The following is an 18164-nucleotide window of genomic DNA, read 5'->3' as shown; positions in this document are numbered from 1 at the left end:
AATTGTAGATAACCACATTAATCAAATCCACATATCATTACAGTATTTATTGACCCTGCTGTCTTGATAACATACATGTTACAGTAAGTGCAATTGTCAATTCAAGACAAAACTGACTTTTGTGTTTCATTACATTAAAAAAAAAAAAGTCACCATAAAACCCGGGGCGGGAAACATATCTTACATGGACCGTATATGGCCCCACTAGAGCATTGGATCTGGACCACCATGTATTTCCAAACAAAATAAAAAATATCCATAGCGTTGAGATTTCAACCCAGAACCTCAAAACTAAAAACTCTACATGCTAACTATCTTTTCGCTATGCTGCCCAATTCTTAAAAAAACTAACAACAAACTTTAGAAAAATTCTACACATACGCATTGCATGTAATGTAAAAAAAAAAAAATCGGGGCATTTTGTTTTTGGCTGAAATTTCTTGATGAACTTAAGATGGACTAGAACCTATACAGGTGAAGTTAATTTGACCGTCTCAATTTTTATTGTTCACTGGGTAATTACATCTTGCACAAGTTGCTGCTCTCCAGCAAAGATCCTGGACGTCAAAACGCCTCACATCAGGTGTTTTATCCATGCACCGACCGTCAAATTTCCTGGTTCAAATTAGAATTGGTATTCAAACTTTTTGGTCATGATATTCACATTTTGACATTGTGATACCAAACGAGTTGATTAACAGTAACTCACTATTGCGAGGTTTGAAATTGGATGTTCCCAGAAAAAAGTGACCACCAAGGATAGAATAAGAAGAACAGAAAAGCAAAGAAGGGGATGTCCTTTCAAACAAGTTTTGTCACGTTGAAGTACTTGTTGGAGAACAACAAGTTATGCAAAAAGTACTGACGCACTGAACACTTGAACGTGCACGTTCACAATATCAGGAATAGTCAAATTGTCAGTAGATTTTCCAGTCTTCCATGTCACAGTCCTCCGAAAAAGTTGAATTGAGCCACCTTGACTCCCCTCGTTTTACATGAAATGGAAAAAAAAAGGCTTCTTCAGTTCAAAATCTTTGAGTGTCGAGTCTCCCTATTTGTCTCTGGCGGATGCGTCCCTTGGACTCGGGTCACAACGGACCATTCCGAGCTGTCAATCACTCGTACGTTAATAGCCAATCAGATAGCCGCATTGTCTTAACCCCTGGCTTGACACCCCCCTCTCGCCGTATTGTCCCACAAGCAATGCTGCTTGTCAGTAGCGTGCGCTTGGAAAAGTTAATGTTACGGAGAAAATGGTCCTCAGATGCGCTTTGGGAACGCGCAATTCTGATGAACGATATCCTGCTAGGTTACAATGGGCCCGCTTGATTCATTTTCCAAAGCTTAAAACACAGTTGACGAAGTGTCTACGATGGATTAAGGCTTATTTGTATCTCATCAGACTTTTAAGACAGAGCATTGGGTTCCATTATGAGCCAAGTCAAACTTTTTCATCTGGTTAGGACGGTACTGACTGAGTTAATCACCATTGTTTCAATGCACTTGTAGAAAATTGAACCTAACTCACTTCTAAAGACACCAATGATATGACTCGTGATCTTTCTAAGTAAAAAGTACTCACCCTGCTTTACATGCGCAGTACGATTCCACTATTTTATCCTGTTGGATTTCAATATGAAGTTTGTGAGGCGTCAAACTTTTTTGCATCGATCGCCAACATTTCGCTGTAACTCTTGACATTGCGTCCTGCTCCGTCCAAAATCTTAATTCCGTGTACATATCCTTGCGTGAAATAGTTGAGACCTCTCTGTAGAACTCTCTTGGACAAGTGACGCATTTGGCCAAAAAACATACCGCAATATTATCTGGAATCTGTGATAGAGAATCCACTTCAAACCTGTTTTGTTCAGTCACCATTTTGGAAGCTTGTGGGCCATGGAAAATGTAGCTAAGGGGGGCGGAGCTTAAGATCGGCAGTCGGAAAGGTCCATTGGGTCGCTGTTGTTGCCAGGCACGACTGGTGAATGGCCGCCCTGCATACCAACCGATTGTTAGTGGCAAAACACCTCGCTGATTGTCTCCCAACCTACTGATCCATTTCAAATCTGCCAACACCCTTGTGCAAAAGTTGCTTCCCCCAAACGACAAAATCCAAAGAACCAAATGCAGCAAAGTTGTCTATGTAGTGACGAGTGCAACGATTTCACCATTGACCGGACTTAGCGAGCCTTACACAAATGCGTGGCGTGACGTAGGAGGGGAGTTAATTTGCATCTGAAAAATAAGGGCCTCCCTTGAGGACCAGACTTGAAGCGGTGTAAAAGAAGCAAATCTAGGTCAGACTAGAAAGGACCTCTCATTGGTTTGTGCCGTTGCATATACTCTGACATCACTCACCCAGACGTTGTCTCATTCCTCATGTTGATTAGCCATGAAAAAAACTTTCGAGGTTCTCCTGTAAAGGTTATAAGTGTATTTAAGTGCATCCTGAAACTCCACCCAATCTCCTGAACTGTTTTTTTTTTTAGTTCTGGCCCCCTTCCTCTTATCTAGAACGAAAAAAAAAAAAAACGAAACAAAAAACATGGCCGTATCACATCATTTCAACATCGTAGTCCATCTTTGGGTTTTTCCAACTAAAGTGCAGTTTTTTTTGTCTAGGGGACAAGTCTTTGGCTCCTGGCTGCTTTTCCCTCCTTTAGCCTGCTAGGTACCTCCGCTTGAGTCCGTTTCGTGGCCCGTAAGGTACAATGTACACGATTGTACCATGAAGGGTCCAGTAATGACCTCCTCAGGCAAGTTTTGTAGCATTTCCCAAGTCTTCATTGTGGTGGCTAACGCAACAACAGTGTTTTTAGCATGAGCGTAACAAGCACCGCCGTTACGCGGGTTCTGCGGCCTCCCCCGCCGCCGTTACTGAGCCGCAGGGCCGTGTCGTCCCCGACCTGACCTCGGCCCGCTCCCTGGCTGCTGGCCGAGCAGCGCACCAGGGGCAGCTGGTAGGACGTGGCCCGCTTGTCCGGGTGGTCCGGGCTGGAGCCGTCGCTGGGCCGCTGGCCGTTGTAAAGCAGGTAGCGGCCGTTGGCGTCGCGCTCCATGCGGAAGAGCTCGTACTCGGTGTGCGGCAGGCGGATGCCCAGGGCCACGCAGCCGTTGGTGGCCGTCACGTCCTGCTCCACGCCCAGCTGCCAGGAGCGCTCGGCGCCGCACTCGTCGCCGCTGAACACGTTGAGCAGCGACGTGGTGGCGAAGTCCATGGGTGTCACTCTCATGTGGTTGACTGCGCAAGAAAGATGCGTTTAGTGATATGACCTTCCAGGGCTAAATACTGTAGGGTCCAAGTTTGGAGGAGTATGTTGAGTAATCGTGTGCTGATTTGAGTCCCTTCGCAAGTTTTTGAGGTATTCTATCGTCCTATCAGTCCTATTTGTATTACTTAAAGGGGAAATCCAGTGGTTTGCATCAACAGTGTATCCAATAGGTCATGTAATATGTACCGTATTTTGACAATATGAAGTTAAATCCTCTCTCATTTAATATTGTTTTGAGAAGATTTTTATTGACAATTTTCAGGGGCGCTGCCATTTTTGCGAGTCACATGACCTACGTGCGTGGATGTGACGTGTACTGTGCCGTTCCAAACGCCCGATTACATGGGACACCATTATGCCCAGCGCCGATTTCTCGGATTTATCCTCATCTGATGAAGGAATAGCAATATCGGTTCATCGGGAAGACGGAGGAATACTTCAATACGGATTTGAACCTGTGGCTTTAATTAATGTTGAATATTCGGGATGGTCCTTTGGGCGGAATGACACGGAGTCTGACTACTCGGAGGCCTACGCGCGGGACATAAGTGCGTAAACAAAACCCCCCGGAGTTCTTCGGCTAACTAACGGCCTCCGCCGCCTGGAAGCTTGGCTCGCGGCCCCCCGTCGGAACTCGCTCAAACCCGCCAGAGCCTGAAAATTCGTAATTGTCGATAAATATCTTCTCAAAACACTGTTAAATGAGAGAGAATTTAACATATTATTACCAAAATAGTGTACATATTACATGACCTACTGGATGCACTGTTCATGCAAAGCAATAAATTTCCCATTTTTAATGTACTTTGTAACAAAGAGAGAGAATCTACATATCTCGTTTGATTTCCGCATTTAGTAAGAATGTTTTGAGGGTTATTATGTGATCGTATTAAATCATATTGACAAAAATAATTACAGATCTGAACAGGCCGCATCGAGGCCTTTAATTTGAGGTATGACTCAATGTACTTGGTAGCATTTCTATTTTTGACGACTAAAGCTTTAAAGTTCTGTAGCTCCAAAAATATTTAGTGAATAAGGGTTCATTTGATATTGCATCATCATATTAGGTCACATTGACAAAATGATCGTGGATAACGCTCATAAAGACCAACAATTTAAGGCGTATAACTTGGAGCAAGTCCGCGTTGGACCATGTCGCTGGTTAACTTTGACTTTTGTGTTACTATCTTCTTCAGGTCGGTATTAATCGGCGCTAATAACGCAACAAGCGAGCGAGTTTGCCTTCTACACGTCCCCCAAGTTTAAAAGGAAGAAGATGAAACGTTGCGGGAAAATTCAAGGTATTTCTTTTTAAACTTTGCTTTGAACTTTGACTTTGATTCTAAATCTTCACCGCGAGGGACCAAGAATGAGCCCTGATGATAAATGACGACGCCCTCCGGGGCAAAATCGTTCGGTCACCTTTGAAGACGAAGTCGGTGCCGCCCATCACGCGGGTGGAGTGCAGGCCTCGCGAGTACCGTCCTCGGGCGTAGATGGTGAAGGTGGGGTGTTTGCACACCGGGTCGGAGAAGTGGTAGTAGTAGCCCTCCCACGTGTGGTTGTTGTCGTGGAACAGGAAGTGGCGGGTGAGGAAGAGCACCTCGGGGCGCACCTCGCACCGCTGGCTCGCCCACTGGCCGTACAGGCCCACCGCCAGGTCGGCGCGCGGGGGCAGGATTGGCGGGTGGAACTCGTCCGAGCGGTAGATGATGCGGCAGGCGATGCAGCCGTGCGCGTGGTTCTGAAACGACGACGTGCGGTCGAGTGATGGCATTCAGCGGGGTCAATTCATGAGAAAAAGGAAAAAAAATCAAACAATTTAAAAATTGAAGTCTGGACTGGAACGGATCAATAGCGCTTGCATTCATTTCAATGAGGAAAGATGATTTGCGATTTGAGCATTTTGAGTACAACTCGTATGTCAAGGCACCCCTGTATTGAATTAATCGTGGTTTGATTTTTCCTGACTTATGAGGGGGATTTTTCCAGAATAACTTAATTGCACCACTTTTTGGGGCGTTCCACTCGGAGGGTGCGTGTTTTGGGAGCTGTTGAACAACAGAGTGTTGGAAAAGGAAAGGATGCCTCCCCGAGGAGGACTTCCACAAGATTTGTTGTCCTTCAAAACAAGGAACATTGCTCGTGAATCTTGTTGCAGTACAAACGGGGGGGGGGGGTAGGTCTTCTCATTTGCCCAAAAGGACAAAGCGGCGGTTTCAGCATCGCTTTGTGGTGAACGTTTCAATCGAGCAAATAAAGTGGGAGGGAGGCCACGTTTTGGCAGGACTCTTCTGCCTTTGGGGTGGGGGTGGGAGGGGGGGGGGGCAGGGGGTTTCCCACGATATTTGAGTTGTAGGCGACGTTCTCAAGCGCACATCTCGTGGTGAACGACCAATTCCAGCCTGAGGACTGGGCTCGTTGTCTATGCCGACCGTTTAGAAGCTGACGAGATTCAAACATGAAGGAATCCATTCATCCATTTTCTTTGCCGCTTATCCTCACGAAGTTCGCCGGGAGTGCTGGAGCCTACCCCAGCTGTCAAGGGGCAGGAGGCGGGTTACACCCTGACGTGGTTGCCAGCCATTCGCAGGGCACATGGAGACAAAGAGTCGCACTAGCAATCAAACCTATGGGCAATTTAGAGTGTCCAATTAATGTTGCATGTTTTGGGGATGTGGGAGGAAACCGGAGTGCCCGGAGAAAACCCATCCATGCAGGCACGGGGAGAACATGTAAACTCCACACAGGCGGGGCCAGGATCGAACCTGGGTCCTCAGAACTGTGAGGCCAACCCTTTACTAGTTTACTCAGCGTTCGCCTCATGAAGGAATCAGACATAAAAGTGCAGGAAACAACATCACTCCAATATTATAATTAATTATAATGTGAAAAAACAGGGAAACAGCTTTGAAAACTAAATCTAACCAACTTAGAAAGTATAAGACTAAAAAAAAAGAAGAAACATTAAATAGAAGAAACAACCCACAAAAATGAAAAAAAATCTGAAAACAAAACAAATGGAAATATTTAATCTATATCTTAAAGAGAGTCAGTGAATAATTAAAGAATTTACAGAAATGTCACAAAAAACGAGGGAACTTGAAAAGTCATCAGCCAGAAAAGGGGAAAAAAAATATGTATATATATATATATATATGAATATATATATATATTCAAAATCAGCCCCCCGGCCTCAAAAAAAGAAAGTATGTTTCATTTTTTATTTTTTGGGGTAGTGGGTCAATTTTGACATTGTTTCCTTCCATTTTGAATGACTTTGTTTTAGATATTATTAAAATTGCATTTGAGGTGATTTGCTATCAAAAACGACATTCGGGAAAATGTAGCAAACGGGATCAAAAACGGCTTATTCGTACGAGGGGAAAATGGAAATCACCCAAAAATTAATAAAAAATAAGAACCCATTCTAAAAAATAAAAGAGACCAAATCGCAACTGGCACGGTGAACTGCGTGAACCGACCTTGGCGTTCTGCAGGGGCGTCTGGTAACTGGAGGGCTTGTAGTAGAGCCTCTGGGCGGGGTCCGTGTGGACGTCCCCGAGGAAGAGCTCCTCTACCAGGTGGTCCGGGTTGTGGTGTGTGTATTGCTTCTCCACCCGGAGCAGTTGCAGCTCGTGCATGGCGAAGTTGAGCTCCCTGGAGCAGTTGTAACCGCCCTCCTCGCTCCACAGCTCGTAGGGGACGTCGGGTTCCCAGGGGCCCCTGACGGCCCCCTCGCAGCTCCGGTTCAGCCTCTGGCTCAGCTCTTCGGCCACGCCGGCCCCGTGGCACGTGATCTGGACCCGGTGGAGGTGGTACTCTGCCTCGGTGCCGCCCCGAATGATCCAGGAGGCCTGGCGGAGGCGGAGGCGTCCGCGGACCAGCAGGGTGTAGGTGGGCCTTGTGCAGTGGTTGTCCTCATAGTAGAACTGGTGCGCCTGGAAGGTGTTGTTGGCGTGGAAGCGGTAGGAGCGCGTCAGGAACTCGGGACCGGGTCTCACCTCACAGCTGAAAGGAAATAAATTGTTCAGGGGCTGAAGAACCGTGAGATGGCGTAAGAACCTGGGAAGACAGACCTGGTGGACACCCAGTGACCCTCCACGTTTGGGGGCATTTGCACGGTGATGCGGGCCCCGTCGTGAAGGTGCTTCAGCATGTGGTGGCACATGTGGGAATCCTTGACCGAGTGGCCGTAGCTTTTCTCCAAGAAGAGGTGACGGGACCGCTCCTCCACAGAGAAACATGCTGACAGACCTGCAGAACCAGCAAAAACATCACAACCTGCTGTGACTTACATTTGGTGTTTGAGTCAAAGGTTATTTTTAGGGTTATAGGTTGTATTAGGGTTTGGATTTAGGCGAGTCAGGGCCAGTTTTAGGGTCACGGGTTGGGGTTAGCTCAAAGAACGAGGGTCTCCCTTAGAACTAAAAATGTGAATGTCGAATTTTATGATTTGTGTTGCTGGTTAGAGACTTAGTGTAGTTTTATGGTTAAGTTGGCTTAGTGTTGTAGGTTTGGTGTTCAGGGTGGTTCTAGGGTTAAGGGTAAGTTAAAGGTTCGACTTCAGACAGTCTTGGGAAAGTGGGGACGAGGTGGTGTTTTGGGTTAATTTTAGGGTTATGAGTTGTTTGAAATTTCAAATGTTTTTTAGTGTTGGGTGTTAAATAGTTTTGCACTGATTAGGTTGCGTTCACGTGTTCGGGTTAGCAGTTAAGTTTGATGTAGTTTTAGTGTTAGGTGTTAGTTTTTAGGTTTAAGAGGAGAGGTTAGTGCTAGTTTTAGTGTTACTGGTTATAAGTTAGCGTCGTTTTATCAGTGATAGTCTTCAGATTGGGACTTTTTGACAGTTTTATGTTGTGTAAGGTTTTGAATAATTGAAGGGTTAGTTCAAGGGTTTTAGGTTAGATTTTTAGGGTGGTGGTATTGCGTTACATTGGGCTTAGAAATTGGGGGATCTTACTTTTAGGGTTTGGAATAATGGGGAAGTTGTTGAGTTCGGAGTTCATTTTGTGTACAAAGAACTAAAACAGAATAACAAGTAAATGTAAAAATAAAAGTTCACCACAGCAGAAAGATTTTGAAACATTCCTAAGAAACCTTAAAAGTTCCTCTAAAAGTCATGTTAACCCTTTTTTGCATGGGAGAATGGAACCTTCCGGGACACATGTTGCTAGCCTTAGCCTTCTGCTAGCTTGAACTGGCTACATGTTAGGATTGAGTAACATCAGGTTTTAGGTTCTCGCTAACTTCGAAGAATCCTTCAAAATCTGTTACCCCACACTTCGATCCTCACGTGACAATGCTACGTGGCTACATGTTAGCATTACTCTTATGTTTGACACAAACACCCTCATCCTTGCGTTTTAAGGCTAGTTAGCTACGTATGCTAGCATTACAATGTGCAAGAGCACAAAGTCCAAACATGGTATGAGATGAGATGAGATGAGAGGTATGAAAAACCAGAAAAAGCCCAATAGGAGGTCATGATTAAAAAGTGCACGGCGCAGCTTTAATTTCTCTCTGAGCTTAGCGGAGTCATCGGGTGTCCCAGCACAGTCGAGCAATCATTTGACTTGGCTCCGAGCGCTCTGAAGGTCTTTCTCTAAATCAAAGCGCCCGCAAGACTCCCACAACTTACAAAGCACACGCAGCACTGCCAGCTCCACTGCCGAGCTAACGTCAACGCGGCAGTCGAGCCGACATGACGCGACCCGACACAACACAAATGCGCAACTTGAAAATGTTCCGTCTTTTCTAAAAACCGACGTATATTCATATTTTAGTGTCTCTTTCTTTAACGAAATACAACTTTATTTTCATTGAAGTATTTTTCTTGAAAAATGTCCCTTTTTTCCTAAAACTTTAGCCATACAATTACTTTTATATGGATTGTAACTTTGATTCGTTGATTCGCAGCTCTTTTCTCAAAAGTAATTTACTCTGAAAATTCAGACCATTATATTCTTATAAAATAACTTTGAAAGACTTTGTTAAAAAATTACTTTTTCTCCAAAAATAGTTGTATAACTTGTTTTAAAATCATGGCTTTTATTCAAAAGAAAGTGTATTTTTTTCCTTACAATTACAAATATTTTCCGAGTTAGTTCTGAATTTATTTATTTTTTTTTATAAAAAATCTCGCTTTTTTTCCTGATAAAATGTTTTTTTTTTTTGCTCCCAAAAATATTTTCAAAAATTTCAACTTTACTCTTCTAAGATGACCTTCTTTCTTTACAAAAAACAAACAAAATTTCCACACAATTATAAGTTCACCCTCTAAAAATGAAGACTTTTAATCTAAAGAAAATGATCTTTTCCTCAAAAATATTTTTAGCCAATTTTAAGAGTATTCTCTTACAATGAAGCCTTTTCTTTAAAAAAATGAAAATTACAACTTTTTTCTTAAGTTACACAACCCCCCCACCCCAAAAAAGCTACTCTCATAAGACTACAACTGTTTTATTGTTTAAAAAAAAAAAACATCAAAGTGATGGTTTTATTCTTGTCAAACAAAAATTCCCCCAAAACATGGTCCTCATAAAATGTAAATCTATCTCTGAAATATTCTTTTCTCCCCACTTTATAAATCTAACCATAGTCTTATAAAACTAATGACTGTGACTCCTTGTAAAAATATGACACGTCATAAAAGGAGCACATGAAAAAGAAAATCCCGACTATTAAGAATCAATTTATTTCGATGTTCTGCTCAAACAAATATCCTAATTTGAGCGTATCGGGGCAAGCCGACCCGAGTTTGTTTTGTCCACGCTTTCCATTATGCGGTGTCCTTGAAGGCATCGCGGCACTGCCTGACCTCCGAGCGTCCCCCCCCCCCCCCACCAAAAAAAAAAAGAAGTAGCGTGTTTTCCTCGAAAAAGTGTTCATCACACTGAGGAGTGAGTGATGGAGGCCCTGAAAGAGAAAAGATAATATTTCACGTGTGCTTCCTTCCTCACATGATCGACTCTCTTCTCTCATTGGCCGCACATCCGTCATCGAGTCGAGTTCGAGCAGAAGACACTTCTTCTTCGACTCCCCTCACGCCCCCACCCCACCACAACAAAGTCTTCTTTCATCTTTAAGTGGAAAAGTCCCACAATGCACTGCCGCTCACGTTCAGACTGCCCCCAGCGACATTTTTTTATTGACTTCAAACGTCCCACATCACTAGCGGATCCCCCCGCCCCAGGACCCTCCCCCCTTCCTCCCAAAAAAAAACTTTCATGAGGCCACCAATCCAACAGGTGCTCGCTTCTTTTGAAACCGCCACAAAATACCTCATCCGGGCAACATAGATTTGTACATATTTCAAAACATATCCCAGCAGCGAAGGTTTTTATGTGGTACAATTCATTTGTCAGTCTGAATTTGCTCAAAATACCTTTCTTTAGATGCTATTGTTAATAACCAATAATGTAGATGACTGCAAAAACTGATCATATTGACGATTTCTCACTCGGGCTAGGAATTATTAATATTCAACGCTTGAAGGAAATAAAAATCAAAAGTGATGAGAGAACAATGGGCACAACAACAGCTCCATCAAGAACGGTCAAAGTCCCGTTTCTTTAAATTTCTCCCGGTGTTTACATTTTCAATCGATCACTTCTGGAGCATTCCTAGGAAATCACAATGTCCCATCACCAGTGAGCACCAAAAAAAATAATAATAATAAAATGGGCCCACACACTGCTCCTGCTCACGGGGACCATATTGGTGACCTTTGATCTAAAATAACAACGTGTTACTATTTTTTTTTTTTGTGATTTCTGAAAAATTGACAAATGTACACTTGTAAAATTACAGAAAAAATATTTGTATTTTAATTTTATACATTAAAAATATGAATATATAATAATATTTGGCATTTTCTTCAAAAATACAAAAAACTTTCTTCTTACGAGCTTACATTTTTTTTTTTAACAAGAAAACCTTTTTTCTAAAATACTCATAATGTCCCTAAACGTATACATTTATTGTTGTAAGGAAAAAAAAAACATTTTCCCTACTGAAATAAATTCTTTTGAAAAATATAAAAACATCTTCATTTTATTGGCATTGCTAGAAGACCATTCAAATAAAGTGTATTATATATTGCATATAAAACCAAGATCTATCTATCTATCTATCTATCTATCTATCTATCTATCTATCTATCTATCTATCTATATCTATCTATCTATCTATCTATTATCTATCTATCTATCTATCTATCTATCTATCTATCTATCTATCTATCTATCTATCTATCTATCTATCTATCTATCTATCTATCTATCTATCTATCTATCTATCTATCTATCTATCTATCATTTTGATCTGTGAAGTGACACACACAGTGTTGGTTTACCTAAACAGGCGGAGATGATGAAAAGTAAAGCCGAGTCCATTCCTTGTCCAGAAGCAACTTGTTCCACTTTTTTTTTGGGGGGGGGATCAACTCTTTTCTGCTTTTTTTTTTTCTTTTTTCGCCTTCCCACCAGCTCCGTTTGCTTCTTTCCAGGTGGTAAAAAAAAACAAACAAAAAAAAAACAGATGCAAAAATAAAATCACATGATGGTTCCACACGTGAAGAAGGTGCTGGAATACAACTAGGATGTTCCTTGTTTTTTTTTTTTTAATTAAAATAATGCAAGTAAAGTTTCCTGAGAGGAAAGGAGAGGAGAGGCTGCACGTCGCGACGTGCTGAGCTGTGCAAAGTCTTTGGTGTCGGAGATGGAGCGAGCGAGTGAGTTGAGCCGCAGCCCGCCTGCATTCCTCATGGGCGCGGAAAGCCTTGTGGGTGTTTCCTCCACGTGAAAAGCAGATGCAAAGCGACAGACGCACATTAGCAGGCAGAAACTTTGTTTGCCCCCCCCCAACCCCATATTGATATTTTATAAAATCTAGTATGAAAATCTCGTCCGGGAGGGCAGTAGTAGCGTGGGATCAATCCTTGCTCAACCACGTGGTCAATATGTGCCCTGTGACTGCCTGGCGGTGTAGTCTGCCTTTAGCCCAATGTTAGCTGGGATAGGCGCCGGCGGTCCCGCAACCCTTGTGAGGATCGGCGACTTGGACGATGGATGGACTACAGCTGTTACAAAAATAATATGACTTTATTCTCATAATTAGGCTCCGTGACCATTGTGAGGATATGAAAAAATGGATGGATGGATGGATGGATGGGATAGATTTTCACAATTTTCACAATTTTTTTCCAAGTTCAAAATTAACTTTTCACCTTGTAAAATTACTTTCTTCTGAAAACTATCTTTTAAAATGTTACTTTCTTTTTCAATTTTTTGAACTGCTACATAATTTTACAAATTTGAAGTAATTTTTTCAGAATTTTTTTCCCTGTAGTTTTTTTCTTGCTTTGACCTTTTTATTCTCTAAAAATACATTTTTTTTCTAAAAAAAAAGGCATCATTATTCCCCCAAGTAAAATGTTCTCCTTGAAACGAGAACATTTTTTTCCGTTGACGTCAGATTTTTTTTTCTGAAAAAAAATCTTTACATTTAATATATATATTTTTAAACTCTCCCAAAAATGTTCATCCAACATATTAAATATTTTTTTCATTATAAAATGACAATGTTTACAGCACAAATTACAAATATTCCATTAAAATACAGATTTTTATCCTTAAAAAATACAACTACAATATTTTTGATAAGAAAAAATCTATTTGGTAGAAATTATTTTTACAGTAATTTTTTTGTATTAATTTATAATTAATAATACAACATACATATGTAATAACTTAAATTACAAATTATATTTTTTTCTCCATAAATGGCAATTTTAAAGTAAAATCACCACTTAATTTTTTATAAAACAACTTTTTTTTTCAGAAAAAAATATTTTCATCCAATCACATTTTTATTTAAATAAAATTTCTTCCCCTCTCCAAACATCCACTTAATTGAAGTGGTAGCAATAACTATATTTTCTTCCTTGCTTTTATTTTCATAACTTTTCCCCCATTTCTCTGTGGCACTGCTTTCTACGATTGCATTTATGTTCCCAACGGGAATTCCGAGCAAATACAAAAAAAAAAAAATGTGCTCCCGTCTTGATCTGGATAATCCTAATCTTCCCTACTAATGAATTTTGCTTGCTATTATTTGGGGCTTTGAAGCGGTCCACTGTGCCCTCTTTCTCCTCTAATCCGGACTCCACAGTGGCTGCGTCCCCCCCCCCCCTCACCCTCCGCCCGCCTTCCTCTCTCGCCCCCGTCCACTTTTTCCTCCTCTTTCAGGTCCCCGGAAAGAGAGTGAGAGGAAAAAAAAACTGGGATGCGAACAAACACCCTGATGGGATTTGCAAGGAGGAGGCCGGAAGGGGACCAAAGTGGGAGTCTTGTTCTTGTGTGTTGACCCCTGCAGTCGCAGCATCGCTGCACCCTCTTTGTGCGACTGTTTCATTTTGCTACCAAGTCACCGTGATAACTCCGGAAACAACGCGAAAAACATCATCCTGTGATGGTTTTTTATGGGGGTGGGGTGGGCATTTTTGATGAAAACCTTGCTGTGGTCTGAATGCAACATACGTGTTTTGATAAACGTTCAGTTCTTCAGCGAGCTTTCCGTGACCAATCAAAGGCAATTTTACGTAACATTTTTTTTCTCGTTCAAACGAGAAACGCTCCGCATTCGTCGCTTTTGCCGAGGCCGACAAACTTTACGACTTTGTGACTGCGTGTCCCTGACGAAACCCACGTCGCGAGCTGTCTGTTTTGCGTTGGCGTCATGTGACGACCCCCCGAGGACTTTTCAATTCCCAGGGTCAGGAACGAGACTACATGTGTTCTTTCAACTGTTTATTATATTACAGTAAATGAGAGTTTTGCAAGCCTCACCCCCCAAAAAAATAATACTAGCATGGATTTATAAAGTAAATATTTGGCTCAACTTGTTTTCAAATCATGTAATATAATAATATCTATCAAACTGACGCTATTGGAAAACCAACATAAACTGTATTGGCAATGCTTTGAATAGTCATGCAAGTGTAAAAAGAAGTTAACCGCTGTACGACTTCGATAGCCAGTGGGGATGGTTTGGGCAAGGAATCACCAGATTTCTGGGGGGATAATTTATGACTTCATTCATTTATAAGTTATTACCACTAGTTACAAGTTATTAAACCTATGCTCATAAATTGGATGAGGAAAATATATTAAAATTCTTGCAAAATTGCAACTTTATTTTGGTGAAACTAAATATTTTCATCTATATTCTTAAAAAATATAAAATGTATAAATTTTAAAATAAAAAATCTATTCAGAATTTATTTGTATGAAATCCAACTTTTTTTTTACAGATGAAATAGTTTCTTAAAAAAAAAATCAAACTTTATTCTTGTAAAAATTTAAACTTAAACTTTTCACTAATTTTTCCTGTTAGAATACTTTTTTTCAAAGTATTTTAAAATTTCCACTTAATGTTATTACAAACAATTGTTTTCTTGATGTGAAAAATATTAATAAAGTAAATTCTTAATTTTGAGAAATGAATCTCACAAATTACTCAATGTCATAAATTAATGCTGAAAAAATACATGATAGATATTTATTTTGAAATAATTGCGGTTTTTCTTTACCTTCAGAAGAAATACATCTTTTCCCCACAAAAATAGAACCAATCTATTCAAATGATATTTCTCGTAAAATAATTTTTGGGTCAAAAAATGTTTTCCTCACAATGTAAATTAAGTCTGCTTTTTCCTTAGCTTTTAAGTCACTATCATGGGTTAAGCCTCTTTGGGCCCCAGGACAGAGCCCAGAGGTGCACCATGTCAGCGAAAATGATTTTGTATGGCGCAATTTTGTTTTGCATGGCGTTTCCCCTCCCTCACCCTCCTTTTGTTACACAATAATACTTGGAGGCCATTATGTGTCTCATTTGAACAAAAGCTACTCCTTCGCCACATTATGATGTTACACAGCTGTTTAAAAAAAAAAAAAAAGTAATAAAAAACAGTAAAACCATCCTCGCGGTTATGTAAACCGCTTCATGTTTGCACATTTGTTCCTTTTCCCGCCAGACACGAAAGACCACAGCCAAAGCCGTTACGGGCTTTTGTAAACAAATAATTTTCAGCGAACCTAAGCGAGGGTTTCACATCAAAGACAAATATTATTTTCAGTGAATCTCACAAACATTACTGACAATTTAGCGTCATAAATGAACCTTTTAATGTCACATTGAAAAAAACTCATTTTATTGTGTTTGTGTTTTCTTTGAGTCCTCAAGCTCCACATAAAAAAAAAGAATTGAACTTATTTAAACTTTATAAATGTCAACGATAATTTTGTACACACCAAAGACAGTTTGAATAAATAAATATCAAAGACACTATGTCACGCAAAACTTTTTTTTTTTTAAACATAAATACTGACAAATTTTGAAACGAACAAACACGTTTTCGTAAACCTCGGAATTTTGAATCTTTAACGAACATAACGACTAACGATTTTGTAAACATCAAAGACAAAGTACTGGTTGTTAAGTTTTGGTACACATCAAAGACAGTTTAAAGCCTTTCATGAAACGAACATCCTTTTTTTTTTCCCCCACGAAATGCAAACATCCCACGCAGCCGACTTTATGACACGCCGCTTTTGACCCTCGTCCCTCCCCGTATTTATTCCTTCTTCCCAAGTTCAACATGGCCGCCATCTGGCGAGGCTAAATGAGATCCAGGAAGGATGAAGGCCAAAAAAGCGTTCGCCCCATCAAAGAGCCAGCCTGTCGTCACATGACGGATTGGCCCTGGCGAAAAGTGGGCGGGGATGACGGCGCATCCGAAGCCGGGAAAAAAAATACACCAACATGACACTTTGGGGGAGGGAAAGGGGGATGGGGGCTTCGTCTTCCACGATACATCTGCCTTTTTTCCAATCCTGCTTTTGGATAAACGACACCAACATGGAAAGTCGCCTCGGGCAGCAATTTTTTTGGGTGGGGTGGGGGGTGTGGGGGTGGCAAATGAAAGCAATGTTTTGGAAACATCAAAGACGGATCTTAAAAGTAGCTTGTTTCCATTTAGTGAACGTCAGAGACAAAATGGAGGAATCAGTGACCCCATTTTTGTCATTTTTGGGGGAAGTAAAAAGTCAAGTATATAAACAAATCCGGAGGGTTTTGACTTTGCTGAAGAATTCGTCAAGATCAAAAAGAGTTAAACAGACTTTTGGAATAAAACAAAGACAACTTTCGTTGTTCCATAAAGAGGCAAAATCATTTTAATGTACCGTAATTTCGTGGCCTACAGAGCGCACCTGGTTATAAGCCTCGGTACACGGAAAAGAGTTTAACGCTAGCACCGCGCTAGCATTAGCACCGCGTAAACCGCAGGCTTGAAAGCGTGTGAAAAAAGTTGTGGAAATGATGGTAATTTTTTTAGTAAACATAAAAATAACTTTTTCTTCAATAAAGTTAGCATACTATTTTCTAATAAAAACTCAAGAAAAATTCTTAAATGAACCTATCAATACTTTTTCAAAAACATCAAAGAGGATTTTTCAGTCATTTTTTTGGGAACATAAAATGATGATGAATGACGTTTTTGATATCACTTATTGTAAACATCAAAACCAAGTTTTTTTTTTTTTAAATAAAGCAAACATCCCTCTTGTAAACAACTTCTAAGCTTCACAAAAGTAGAAGTTGAACTTTTTTTTTTTTAACAAAAGCTCACATCATTTTTTTGTTTACATCGACTACAATTTTAAAAACTTTAAACATCTGGAAAAAACGTTTTGTAAAGATCAAAGAAAATTTTGTCTTTGGAATTCTATTAAGCTCACATAATTTTTTGTAATCTTTCAAAGGAATCTTTAAGATGCGAGCCTACTTTTTAAAAAGATAAACACTAACAGCAATTTTGAATCTTTAATGATATGAACATACTTTAAGTTTTAAAAATGACCCTTCCCCGTAAACATCCCATAATTTAGTCTTCAACAAATTTAACTTTCTCTTAAAACCAGAGACCATTTTCAGTCATCAATAGCATAATTTTTTTTGCAAACGTAAAAAGGAAAGTTTTCAATTAAGCGGACGTACTTTTTGCTAACATTCGCTAATTTTAAGTCTTTAAATCCTATTTTGAGTCTTTAAGAAATCGTTTTGTAAACCTCAAAGAGAATTTCGAGTTTTCAATCAAGTCTTTGACGAAGCCAACCTACTTTCCCCACTCAAAACACAAAATGACGCTAAGCTACATTTTGTAACGTCAAAGACAATTCCGAGGCGTCCGCAAAGCTAGCGTGGAATCGTTTTGCCGTAACGACGCAGCCGAAAAAAACGAGCAGCCGTTTTTGTATCTTTAAACACTCAAACGTTTCCAAAGCCTTCAAGGACATGCAGTAGAAGATGTAAAGTCCTTCACATTCGTAGAAATCCATGACACAGCGCAACTCTTTGAGCCATCTAAAAAAGGCCCCGGACTGGACTGTGGCGACAGAGTCGGGATTCTTGTGGTTTTCGCGGCCTCGGCTCCTTCCGTGTCGGGCTGCTGCCGCCGTTAAGCCGACACACGAGCTGACGCTGTGCCGTTCTGCAACAACCCCACCCCCCCAATAAAACACGTGATCAACCGCACTGCTAAACCTGCTATGTGTACAGAAGCAAAAACGACAACCTCCATTTTCGAGACCGTTTAAGCCACTTTGAATTGAATACAAAACCACTAAAAATATTACAACTGTGTTTGCAGGAGTGGAATTGCGAATGCCGCAAAATAGAAACAACCGGAAAAAGAAACATCAAAGACAACACAAAAGTCCTCTATGAGTCAAACATACTAGTTTTCGTAAACAGTCAGCACAATTTTGTCTACCTCCTACATACTTTTTCATTAGCATAGAAAAAGTACAGTCGTCTCAGTTAAAG

At 40.7% G+C, this 18164-nt stretch overlaps 1 protein-coding gene and 1 long non-coding RNA gene across 3 annotated transcripts in view; one reads left to right on the top strand and one right to left on the bottom strand.

The window, feature by feature from the left end:
• Positions 1-18164, top strand: part of LOC133511072 (uncharacterized) — a 30606-nt gene that overhangs the window by 395 nt on the left and 12047 nt on the right. Inside the window, exon 2 of the long non-coding RNA XR_009797783.1 lies at positions 4472-4576. This is a non-coding gene — a long non-coding RNA (uncharacterized LOC133511072). The remainder of the gene's footprint in view (positions 1-4471; positions 4577-18164) is intronic.
• LOC133511070 (protein APCDD1-like) lies at positions 63-11968 on the bottom strand. Of its 2 annotated transcripts, none has more exons than XM_061839662.1 (5): positions 11632-11968; positions 7355-7532; positions 6761-7286; positions 4698-5019; positions 63-3241 (listed from the first exon to the last, which is right to left on the bottom strand). In XM_061839662.1, the coding sequence occupies exons 1-5, from the start codon at positions 11669-11671 to the stop codon at positions 2796-2798; spliced, it is 1512 nt and encodes a 503-aa protein (XP_061695646.1). In that variant the 5' UTR covers positions 11672-11968; the 3' UTR covers positions 63-2795. The 2 variants fall into 2 exon arrangements, with proteins under 2 accessions (XP_061695646.1, XP_061695647.1); XM_061839663.1 differs by lacking the exon at positions 11632-11968 and adding an exon at positions 10238-10304.

This window comes from Syngnathoides biaculeatus, chromosome 13, assembly GCF_019802595.1.
Source record: "Syngnathoides biaculeatus isolate LvHL_M chromosome 13, ASM1980259v1, whole genome shotgun sequence".
Classification (NCBI taxonomy): domain Eukaryota; kingdom Metazoa; phylum Chordata; class Actinopteri; order Syngnathiformes; family Syngnathidae; genus Syngnathoides; species Syngnathoides biaculeatus.
This window is presented reverse-complemented; position numbering and strand designations above follow the sequence as displayed.

Bases quoted from the DNA above. Each gene is read 5' to 3' on its own strand.
- LOC133511070 (XM_061839662.1), bottom strand. From the start codon at position 11,671: ATGGACTCGGCTTTACTTTTCATCATCTCCGCCTGTTTAG. The intron at 7,533-11,631 runs GTAAACCAACAC...CTGGTTCTGCAG, and splicing joins CATCATCTCCGCCTGTTTAG to GTCTGTCAGCATGTTTCTCT. The intron at 7,287-7,354 runs GTCTGTCTTCCC...ATTTCCTTTCAG, and splicing joins GGTCACTGGGTGTCCACCAG to CTGTGAGGTGAGACCCGGTC.